The following is an 11599-nucleotide window of genomic DNA, read 5'->3' as shown; positions in this document are numbered from 1 at the left end:
AGTTTTGGCCGATCAGTATCTCAGTCTGGCTATCCAGCAAGCTCGCTACAGAAGGGCAATGCCAGTCCTTGTTTGCTGCTTGTGAATAGATATTGAGCTTTTCAGACAAGCCGTACCATGGCCTCGACCTCAAGGCTAATTATGCCTTTCACGAATCGACAGAAACATATACCTCCATCAAAGATTGGCTAGTCGTTATCAGTATACAGGACAGTATTCATATCAGTATCCCGCGACTGACCATACAACATGATTGAGGATACCCACATTAGATATCATTTGAGGAACTGGTGACTTCCTATCCTTTGACAACGGTACATCAATACTAGGGGTGTGCCAACTCGCAACCTCGAGTTGTACGTTGAATTATGGATATCAAATAAAATTTAATTCTCCCTCTACAATCATGAGGGGCCTTCGGCCCCATCCTCCTCCTCTCGTGAGTGCTCAGTACTTTGATGTGTCGTGCTGACTAATCAACATCCCTGCACTCAGCAGCCAATCAAACCGTTCCAATGTTAGAAAACTTAGCGATAATACATTATAGATACAAAGGGGGCAGGGTAAGAGTTACCTCATCTTGAGTGCATATGACGAATATCTCATGTCTGTGAGCATTAGTGAGTGCTATAGGAGTACTCACGGGAGTACTTGGATGAGCATTCACTTGGGCATTCGTGGGAGCATTTGTGGTGCCATGAGAAAAATCTCCATGCCGCGAGAGGATTCGTCATTCTGTAAGAGCATTCAAGATAACTGTGGGAGTATTGGAAAGTGCTAGCGTATTATTACTGATCTAATTAAAAGAAGCAAAAGTTTCATTGGTGCTGTGGGAGGATTCACTCCATCCTAGTGTCTCCGGAGGGGGAGATAATGTCATGGCAGCTCAGGCAAGCAGAGTATTGGTGAGTGCCCTCTGGACGTGAGCCATATCTCCTGGCGGTGCCGGAAGGGTAGGTGCTCTTGGTGCGGAGCCGGGCTCGAGTGGTATACACTGGCGGTGCCAGACGCGCTAAGCACTCCGAGCATTTAACGTTTCCGAAGACGAAGGAGTTGCACACTGGGTAATATGCGAGCTTGTTGATGAAGCGGGGTGGTGGTGCAATTCTTTTAATACGAATGGGTTTTGCGGAGGAGTTGCGCTTGCGCTTGCTTGCAGTATTCAGAGTCGAACAGTATGCTATCGTCTTTAAACTGTAGTGTGGCTTCGTGTAGTTGAAGCCAAGAGATCTTGAGTACGAGTGGTTAGAAACCGAGCTTAGTGATGAAGAAGGAGATAGTTTCGTGGTGCAAGTTGATTGACAGCGGCAGGTAACACAGGTGGGTGATCTGTCCGGAGGATATGGGCCGCCCATCGATACCTTCAAGAGTGCGAGGTGATTTGAGAGGGAGGAATAGGAGGTTGTTATGTCGCGCGAATGTTTCTTCAATGAATGCTAACCCATAGCAACCGGTATTAATTAATGCGTGGGTTTGAATGGGTATTTTATTGTTAACAATTTTACGAGAAACAACAAAATAATCCCCACTCAATTTATCCTCCATAGACGATACTGAGAAGCCAGAGATAGAGAACGCAGACAAAGAAGAAATATTAGAAGGTCTCGGGCAGGTCCCATTGATCAAGCTCGGGACTACTGAAAACCCGATTCGGAGGAGGCGGAACTAGCGATCAGTGGGACAGCGGGGTCGGCAGCAGCATCAGCAGATGCGAGGAGTGCGCCTCTCATGACTGGTTGGTTCCCATGCGGGTGATTGGCAGAGAGGTAGTTGGCGAAGGCATGGCCGGGGTTGACACAGTATATACAGAGGTTGTTGTTCCTTCGCCATTGTTTTTCAGTGGTGGGATTCTTGCGTTATCCATTGACAAAGATGTATCGTTGTTCGGTGGCAGGGTATTGAGCGGGACGGGTTTAGAGGGTGGAGAGGTCCATTGGAGCGAGACCTCCGGTGGTATAGGATGGGTGTACAGCAGTAGTGGGGGCAGTGAATTGTCCCATCGTATTACGGATGGCCGATTACTCGGCCTTACGACTCAGAATCTAGTTGTCGATTGTCATTAACATAGTCGAATATGCCTCTATAGTGTTAGGCCTGTCCATCCAGTATGTCGTGACGACCTTCATTATAGTCTAGGTATGCCACGATATGGAGGAACTGTGAGTAATAGATGGCAAAGTCTCCTTTGCCTTGCTTCAGGGTGACGAGTTGGTGATGGGTAGTATCCCAGGGATCTGGATCTCAGAACGAGTCTTCTAGATGGGCGATAAAGGCAGTGACGGAGGAGAAAGTGGCAGTAGGGTTAGTGTTAATGAATGGAACGACCTGATCAAGGGCCCTTCCTTCCAAACAGCTTACGGTATAGATAATCTTTACTGCCTCATTGCGGAATCAATCGTTGTTGACCACAAGTTTTATTCGGAGTTGAGTGATGAATCCGGGGAGCTTGGTATGGGTACCATCGAATTTTTCAGGGTCTGGAAAGTTTTCGGACCTGAAGATAGAGACGGTAGTAGTTGAGAGAGCAGCGACAATGGAGACTGGGACGGTGGAGGCGGAAACAGTGCGAGTGATATTGAGGTCGAGGTTGAGCTGAGTTAGCTGCTCTTCGAGGTTGTCGATGAAATTCGTAGGCGGTGGCGAGTTGTGTACGAGTAGTATACCTCTCGTGGTGGATACGTTGTACGAGGATGGCTATGTACTTAAATAAGGCAACAGTATCGTCCTCATACTGCTGCTTGAATTCTTCTATATTGTTGAGTGGGACTCATGTAGGTGGATCTGGGGTGAACATGTCGTATGGTGCAGATGACGATGTAACGTAATCTTAAGGGTGCGAGTAGCGAGTATTCTGCAGGGTATGAAAGAGATAATAGAGGTCAGTAAGGGAGCCTGCGATAGGGGTCCGAAGTGATTCTAGCGTTGGTAAGGGTCAACGGGACAAGGGAAGCAGCAGCACGGTGGTTATCTTGAGTAAAGAAAAGGAAATGATATTATATAGTAATAGACAGTGTAGATACAGAAGATGTTGCGTATCAGAGGAAAGAAGAGAAAGTGAACAGAAGCGAGGGCGAAACCTTCTAATATACCCAAGGAAATCCTAGAGATAACAAATCCAAAGTGACTCATACCCTTGCGATCAACAGAACCCGATAAAACTCAATAGAATCTTTCTGACTAATCCAACTCCTCGTAACCCAGTGTTTTCACTAATTGATCCATGAAATCCTAACAGGCACGTATGTTCATAGGACGGTAGTATACGATTCTAGGGGAAAGACCAGGTTAGAGTCATAATCGGTGACAAGGTCACCCGATAGATCCGGTGACAATAACTCGATTAAGTATCATACTATTTTATAAAACAGTCCTAAGCTAGATGATAACTATTATTTAGAACGCCATTCTCGGTTTTTGAACTGTCTATCAGTTGGGCAGATGTAATATCGTCCTAGAAAAGGCTGTAAGTCTCCACTTAAGCAAGCTGCCCTATTATGTCTAAGCTTCGATACAAAGTCAGTGAGATAGGCGGGATCACCGAAGCGTAGACTGTAGCTGTGTGCCTATATAGCGCTCTTCCTCTTCTTGTGAAGCAGTATAAAAGAGCGATACAAAGAGATAAATACACAATGGAAATATTATGGGCACCGCCACGCGTAGCCCAATCATCGCTGGAGCATCATTTCTAGTATGAGTAGAGGACAGTCCTCCGAATTGCATGTAACCATAAGACTATCTCTCTTCCTCCGCTCTTTACTTTCATTTCGCTCAACTTAACTTGCTAAGTCTCACTCCCCGTTCCCTTTTTTGTAAGTATTTTGCGGCTTGAGGCAAGCGGTAAATGTAGGGTCTTGAATGAGTGCCTTGACTAGTTGGCTTAGAAGTAGTCAAACGAGCGTATAAACTATATAGGCCAGCTCCTACTTTTACTATAGACTATGAACGGCGCATACCAAGGTACAAACATCGAACTATCAGTCTGGACGATTTCAGGAAAGCCTACGTATACGACTTGTCTTCTGGGCCACATATGTAGCCTTCTCATGGAATCTTAACCATGGTTTTAAATACAACCCTAAAGTTGATTACCTGCGTACGCTACGATGTCCTTAGGCCATGTTTTATATATTGATAAAATAGAGGCAGGCTCCTTTATAAGGCTTACTGTGTATCTATCAATATTTCTCAACCCAACGCTGTCGATAAGCCTCCGTGGAACGGATCTTTAGAGCTTCCTAATGTTAACTTCGTTAGAAACTGCGTACATGCGCACATATGCATCCTTTGAGCCTTGAACATACATGTATCTATGTAATGTTTGAGGCTAATGAAGCTACCGGCGAAAAATAAGCCTACCTCTTAATTTCGTAGTACAGCTGCATATCTCTCAAACTTACTCATAAACCCGCTTACCACGTATTGGGCAGGCCGTTGAGTTAACACTTAAGTATCTAATTTCCACAGTAACAGTTGCCAAAACCCATCCAGCCCCGTAAAACAATTGATAGCGCCTTGTCAAACAACATAAATGGTTCATCAACAGGATAAGAAATGTATAAAAATAAGAAAATAGAGTTCCGAGAGACAGAACAAAGATGAGGGAAACTGTACAGTCGTACCAGCCAAAAAAAAAGGAGGGAGGGAAGAAATACGGTAAAAATGAACAGATGATTACAGGTATATGAATGTGAACTCCAAAACATAGAGCGCATGAAACTGTACGCCAGACTAACAATATGATAGGCTTCACAGCAGCTGAATGAACTGAAGTGTTGAGGTAGCGAGCTCAAGACAGAAGTGTGGATTATTCCAACATTAACATTTCCAATACTATGGCAGGAGCCATAAAACAAGCAGTACAACTGCAATAGTTACCCAAAAACAAGTCCAGAGGTTTCTGCGTTGAGACCTACAGAAACCGGTGTTACTGTAGTTACTCATTATTATCGCTTACTTCAATGCATTTCGGACATTTCCATTCGTCAAGAAGATTCACTAGGTTAAAACAGGATTTGTGGAACCAACGCCTGTCGCAAGTCTAGTTTCAAAGTTAGTGACGCAAAAACCAAACCCGAGTGATAATGAATTCAGGGGTAAAATAAGAAGCTACTATCCGCTTACCGAACCAACACAAAGGACCATCTGAGATCTCTCATATGGCTTCCCGCAGGTGCAAAATCCCGAATCTCGAGCTTCCACCTTATGATCTGTTTCTTTTAGAAAGGGTTTTCCATCATGAGTTTCACCATCTAGGTCCATCGGGTCCTCCGATGGTGGCACGACACCTTGCGAACTTTCTAATGCAATAGGGCCAGCAAGTCCAAGCCCAACAGTAGAAATACCAGCTGAAGACCATGGGTTATTGCCCTTCGCGATAGCCATACAGACTTTTAAACATTCTGCATCAATAACCCGATACTGCACGAGATTCAAACAATGCTTCCAGAACTCGACAAGCAGATTTGAGCTTCTAAGAACTTCCCCCATATCTCTAGCAAAGCGGACCAAGACTGGTGGGACTTGAATATTGCCTTTAGGACTATATTTGGGCGAAGATAACGCAATTAGCATCAAGATTTCATAACTGAGTTGAAAACGATTGAACTATCACTAAATTATCTTACCGCTCTTCATAAAGATAACGATCCCACAACACCATGAACTTCCGTTCATTTGCCACTACATCACTGAAGTCTTCAACAGTCTAAGGAGAATGTTAGCAAAAATTCCTCCTGAAATATGAGAATATTACGTTAATGTCTTTAGAGCTTACCTCCCCATGTTTCATCTTCAACCATTCTTCGTCCACGTCATCGTCACTCTCACTGAGCTCCTCGCCGGGATGCACAAAACGTTTACTTTTGTTCCGAACAAATACGAGGCCTTTCACGCCGTTTCTAGCCTCTGGAACAACATATTTTCGCCTTTTCATCTTTGGTAGGGGTTGAACGTCATACAGATTGATTTTTCTCACGGGAGCACTAATTCCATTACTTGATTGCAATGGCTCTCGGCGATAATTCCCGATTAAAGAAGCACTTTTCTTCTCATTGAGCCAAGCCCAATCACCCTTTAGCATAGCATCAAGATCAAATCTGGTAGTCGGCTTCTGCCAGCGAAATACTCTATGATCAGGAACATGGTCACTGGCTCTAGCAGTCAATTGTTCCTTGGAGAGATCCACAGAGATCTCAATTATACTGTCCAAACCTTTCGTCTGCTCTCTTGATTTTACCTGAAAATGAAATAGATCGTGAAAAGTAATTAGATGTAAATGCAAAAATTTTAAGTTGTGAAACTTTTTACCGTCGCAAATGGGACAGGTATATCCGGTAATCGAGAACAGGTGTTGGTCTCTGGGATTTGGAGCCCCATATTGACTTTGTAAATCTTTGTCATCTACTGAGCCCCGAAAGTAGTAGATAGTCAAAACATTGTATGTCGGTCTGGAGCACGAAAACTGTTCCTTATCCAAGGTAGGTGTCGGAAGCCTAGCCAACTGGTGATCAAGTCCGTTACGTTGTGATTGTACTTGGCTCCACCCATAGTCTACTTCGAGACTTAAACCCGAGCGCTCGTTGGAAGTGGAATCGAACTTCAAAAACACATCGTACTGCGAAATACCTGAAGTCATCGGCAAAGAGGCAAGGGTGCAGTACAAAACAACGTAAAAAGGTTCCCGCCACTTCTTACTGCCCTGCGGTCTTTCGCCAGAAAGGAAGGGGGGCCACTTTTCATCAACGTCTATCGCATTCAAAGTAATCTGGGCACTGTAGCTCTCCGCCAATCCCCAGGGTTTTATAGGACCTCGACTCGGTTGTACATAAAGCTGGCTAGCTTTGATATAAAAATGGTCGTCCATCTCTAAGGCCGCAGATTCATCAGAGTCGTAAGTGATCGTGCAAAGCTCGCTTGATTTGTAGAGAAGTGGAGGAGGCGGTGTTTGCTCGGTTGACGAACTATCTGTCTTTTCATATATGGTGAGTTCGCATTTGCAGCGAACTGATGTCATATTATTCAATCTGCTCGATTGACGTTGAGCTCGATTATTTGGTTTTGAATTGACTGAATCCTTTTCATCTGGTAGGAAAAAAAGAAAAGAAAAGGGAATGATCAGTGATCAAATAACGACAGAGAATCATGCAGGGTTTGAAGTCTCACTTGAATTACCTGTCCCATTCGATCTAGGTCTGGATCCCCGTTTGGACGGAACTTTCCGTTTCAACGTTCTAAGCTCAATTTTCAACTGAGGTTCATCTTTCCCAGTGGGAACTGAAGGTCGCAATTTCTTCATGATATCATCGATCCTCACTTTGGGACGCGCCGCAAAGCGCTTACACGCTCGAGCATCTGCATCTGTCGTCGGTGGTGTTGAGTTGCCTGGTAAAACTAATTTGGCTGTTGAGCTATCTCCGCGAACCTGGGCGACCTCGTTCTCGCGTATTACGGTTTCTATGTTACGCCATAAAACAACTCCTTGCCGGTAACGAGCAATGAATGTGTAGAAACAGACATTGCCTGTAAACTTTGACCGAATATTCTCTGGTGCTGGCATCTCATGAACGACCGCGGTGTGTTATGGCTTCTAAGTGCAGCACCAGAGGACAACCTAAAAAAATAGGACACAAAAGTCAGAGAAACGCGGTGGTAAGTGGCAGGTGCAGGCCGGTGCTTACCTTTTTAGCGGTTCTAGGAGGTATGGAGGTATGGAGGTATGGAGATAGATACTGTGTACCTATCGTGCAAACGCAAGAAAGGGGTTGTAAAGTAATGGTGATATAAATGAAGAAAATAAAAAGTTGCAAAAAAAAATAAAAGATTTTCGGGGCTCGGAGGTTTGCGCAAGCTGTTAGGAATGAAGGGTAGCGGGTGAATAAATTGGAGGGGCAACGTGGATTAAGTCAAGTAAGGGCGTTCGGGCCCGCAGCCCCCCCAACAGCCATTTCAACTCTTGCCCACACAAACTCTCACCCGAATAGATCGACACGGATCTCGCGATCACATCCATCTTTTCTTTGGAACCGATTCTATCTTCTTCATTAGAGCCCACTAGTCCCACTCGAGCGCTAGAAACGAAACATGTATAACCACTCTCGATGACGAGAAGAATCTTAGTGTCTAGTTGCAGTACCTAATCCGTATCTTTGCTAGACACGACGCACGACACACCTTCGCGAGGAGGGCTAGATATTTATCAGAGAAATAGATGGATTAATTTTTAGTACCGGATTGGGCCCGTACCATAAAGGCTCATTTTTGTGACTGTTCTACACATACACCGAATCTAACCCTAGGCACCAGTCTGGCTTGGATGCTTTTCCTTCATCTGCCGACGAAACATTAAGACTGCTCGTAAATCGGCTTCTATTGGAAACAAGAATAAGCAAGGCTTACCTTTATCTAAATGGATGGCTTCAATAGTCATGCTCTTCTACATTTCATATTCATCAGACAGGCCTGACACTGGAAATGAAAAGATTTAACTTACAACTTTAGCATAATACCACTAGGGATTTGCATTGCAGGAGTGCAGTCCTAGAAAGCAGTGATATCCCACATCAAGAGCCTCTCAGAAGGTTCTCAAGAATCTTTGATCTTCATCTACCAATAACATGAATATAAATCATGGTAGGCCTCATATAGTTCACCCGTCTCAGGCTGTCTCTCATGTATGTGTATAACTAACCTACAGCAAGTAGTACACATGTTTTTTTCCCTTTTTTACTTGCACATGATGAGTTATAACTCAGGCCAATTCAAGTCGATTCCCTTGACCCTGATGGCAATATGGATCATTCAAATAATCTTGATACGGATATTACTAAGATCCCTCAAGATTCTGTAGAACAAAACCTACGAAAGGTCCGGTGTGTTATTTATCGTAAGTTGGAGAGCCTAGGTATTATATGGTTACATCTAAACGTATCCCCCACGCCCCTCCCCACCTAGTGCTATATTCGAGTTTATACTTTAGGACCTAAGTACAGTAGATCCTTCTTTACTGCTCACCCCCTCCCCATATTATCCACGATTGGTATCGGGTGGGACATATCTGGCTGATATAGTGGATTCGATTCTAACAGAACCTAAACGACTGTGTGGGTATCTATTCCCTGATTAAACAGCTCCAGAACAATAAAGACAACCAATGCGCTGTTTTCACAGACAAAAATCGCTGTAAAAACAACTTCAAGCCTGGCAAACGTCAAAGAAGCTTACTGTCAGAATCATCATGTTCCAAGCGAGCGTAGCAGGCTCTATAAGGACGATAGAGACTAAGCTTAACCTAAGAGGCGAGCCTGCGCAGAGAACAGCTTCGATATGTGGCTTAACCTCACTCCACAGCTCCCTGGCCATCTTTGAACTGAATTACACGGTATCTTATACGGCTTCACCTGAGCTTTGTCCAAATAGTCGGAAGGCACTCCGTTGGGAACGTAAACTATGGTAGGGTTGGCCATGCCCAACATCTCAGGAAATTGGGAACTGTCTTGCTTCAGTTGAGGATAAACCTCATCCCCGCTCAGAGATCTCGTCTCTCTGAGGGTTGTGTCTTGGTGTAGTGGAAACTGTCTGGGTAGCTGTTAAATCGAAATTCTCTTGGTTGTGATTCTCCAAAGGAAATTCTAAGTAATATGTCTACCGAATGCTTTTCAATAGAAGCCAGACTTATAATGGCGCGTAACAAGCTGACTGAGGCTTGAATCGTTTATCAACCACCTAGTTATTTGACGGACGTTCTGTGTAGAATCGAACCAGCTCTCGACTAACCGACTATCCATCGGAGATGGTCGAACAGACTAGGAACTAACCTGAATTACGTGGTATAGAGCTTTTGAAGAACCCAAATCACACCTCGGACCTTAAAAATTAGATTCATAAGTTAACTCCCACCATATATAACCCCAGGTCTAGGTCTAGACCAAAATATAGGTAGGCTCTCAGCCGGCTCTCTTCTTTATCAATAAAAACCTCTCCTGCTCTGCAGGGACACTAATTACCCTGTGTAATAGGCACTCTATACGATACCCATATACCGAATTATGGATCATAATATCATACAGTAATTGCAAGAGTAGACTGAAGTTGTGATTACCTGCGCAGCTGCATAAAAGGACAAGCCCCACATACAAGCAAAAGGATAGACACTCCCAATTTGGAGGCCCGCGTTTAAAGTAGTAATTATCCTTATTGATAAGCACTAACGGCGTGCCTTCTAAGTGCGTCTATAGGCCGCTTTCTCTGTGATGATCAGAAGTATGTACACCAGCCACGCAGCAACATGCCTATACAAAAGCCCCATTCATAGAAGAATCTCCACTACTCCCGAACATATATCGATATGCAATTTTATCGAGAAAAGAGGATACTAACTGCATGAACTGTGAGGACTAAGTTCCTGAGCATTTATCGTCGATAAACGAACCCGTATAGAAGTCCGCCTTTACCCACCTCTCAAGGTAGTACGCCACGAGGTAAACGAGCGTCCTTAGCTTATGCAGCTATAGATAGATGATTCTCCCAGCCAGTTCAGTTTCGAAACATCTGAGTTGATAGAAGGGATCTATCCAGGAGTTCTTGTCGAAGAGCTCTAGAAGCCCGTCTCTTTAGGGGAGCTCACCCGATCACGTCTGTACAGCTGTACTGGGGCATTTCAGTGGCGTCTCTAGTCTTAACTTGAATCCTTTTAGAAAGTTGGCCTTGATCACGTTAGAGTCACTAGTGTCTCATGGGCCACGTTCAGTTGTACTTAAACTGTGGGACTCGATCTCATCTTTATCTTAGAACTAGAGGGATTAAATTACCTTTCGGTAAGATTATTATAATCATAAATTGAAACCCGCTCTAGCTCTCTTCCAGGCTGGGGAGCCTAGATGCTCAATATATGCCTGAACCGAAAAATGCTTGGTTTGAAGATCCTCGAAATAAACCTGTCAGTGCAGCAGGGCGGGTGGAGTTATAGTCCGTTAAGACTCCCATACTTTTCGAATGCGTGAGATTTTCTGTTGCAAAGATTTAATAGAGACATTTTGAGCTCAAACACTTACATTGAACCCTAATAGCAAGGCGAGCGGACGACAGATTCCTGAAAGAAGGGCAACGAGTTGAAATCTCAAGTGCCTGTGTCGAAACAAGTTCTTCTTTACGTCCTAGACGTATACACGGCCATATATATCCATAGGCTGTATAAGGAGTGATACTCGGATACATCGGAACCTTCCAAGGTAGTATGTACATGAACCTTGAGATACCTAGATCCTTGAACTTTAGTTTTTCCTTTAGAGATCACGCCGTTACCTAAAACATAGCAGTCTTGAGCTCAAATACCTATTGGACGGGTATAACTTAGCTTTGGCCATATCTACGTCCTATACCTACTCTACGTGCTGTTACTAATCCATGTATATAAATACAGTGAATGTTTTTGTGGTCAAATTTGCGAAACAGGAGGTCTTGAGATCTCTTTCCTCCTCATATCTCGGGCTATCCCTCAAAAGGAGGCTATGAGGGATATCCACATCAACTCCAGCGACAAACCATTCCAAATGATTAATGTAGTTTTACGGCTTACAGGCGCTGATAGAAGAAGCCGCTGTAC

At 44.1% G+C, this 11599-nt stretch overlaps 2 protein-coding genes across 2 annotated transcripts; one reads left to right on the top strand and one right to left on the bottom strand.

Moving 5' to 3' along the window:
• Positions 1–4933: 4933 nt before the first annotated feature.
• H6S33_011360 (uncharacterized protein) lies at positions 4934–7555 on the bottom strand (the record flags this gene model as incomplete). The annotated part of the gene is made up of 5 exons (XM_044842713.1): positions 4934–5038; positions 5122–5539; positions 5625–5704; positions 5774–6963; positions 7171–7555. 5 exons carry the CDS (start codon positions 7553–7555, stop codon positions 4934–4936), a joined length of 2178 nt encoding a protein of 725 aa, XP_044696128.1.
• Positions 7556–9232: 1677 nt separating this feature from the next.
• Positions 9233–10785, top strand: H6S33_011359 (uncharacterized protein; the record flags this gene model as incomplete). The annotated part of the gene is made up of 5 exons (XM_044842712.1): positions 9233–9447; positions 9910–9933; positions 10014–10088; positions 10558–10629; positions 10692–10785. 5 exons carry the CDS (start codon positions 9233–9235, stop codon positions 10783–10785), a joined length of 480 nt encoding a protein of 159 aa, XP_044696127.1.
• Positions 10786–11599: the final 814 nt, after the last annotated feature.

Source organism: Morchella sextelata (genome assembly GCF_020137385.1).
Source record: "Morchella sextelata strain SCLS chromosome Unknown scls_6, whole genome shotgun sequence".
NCBI lineage: Eukaryota > Fungi > Ascomycota > Pezizomycetes > Pezizales > Morchellaceae > Morchella > Morchella sextelata.
This window is presented reverse-complemented; position numbering and strand designations above follow the sequence as displayed.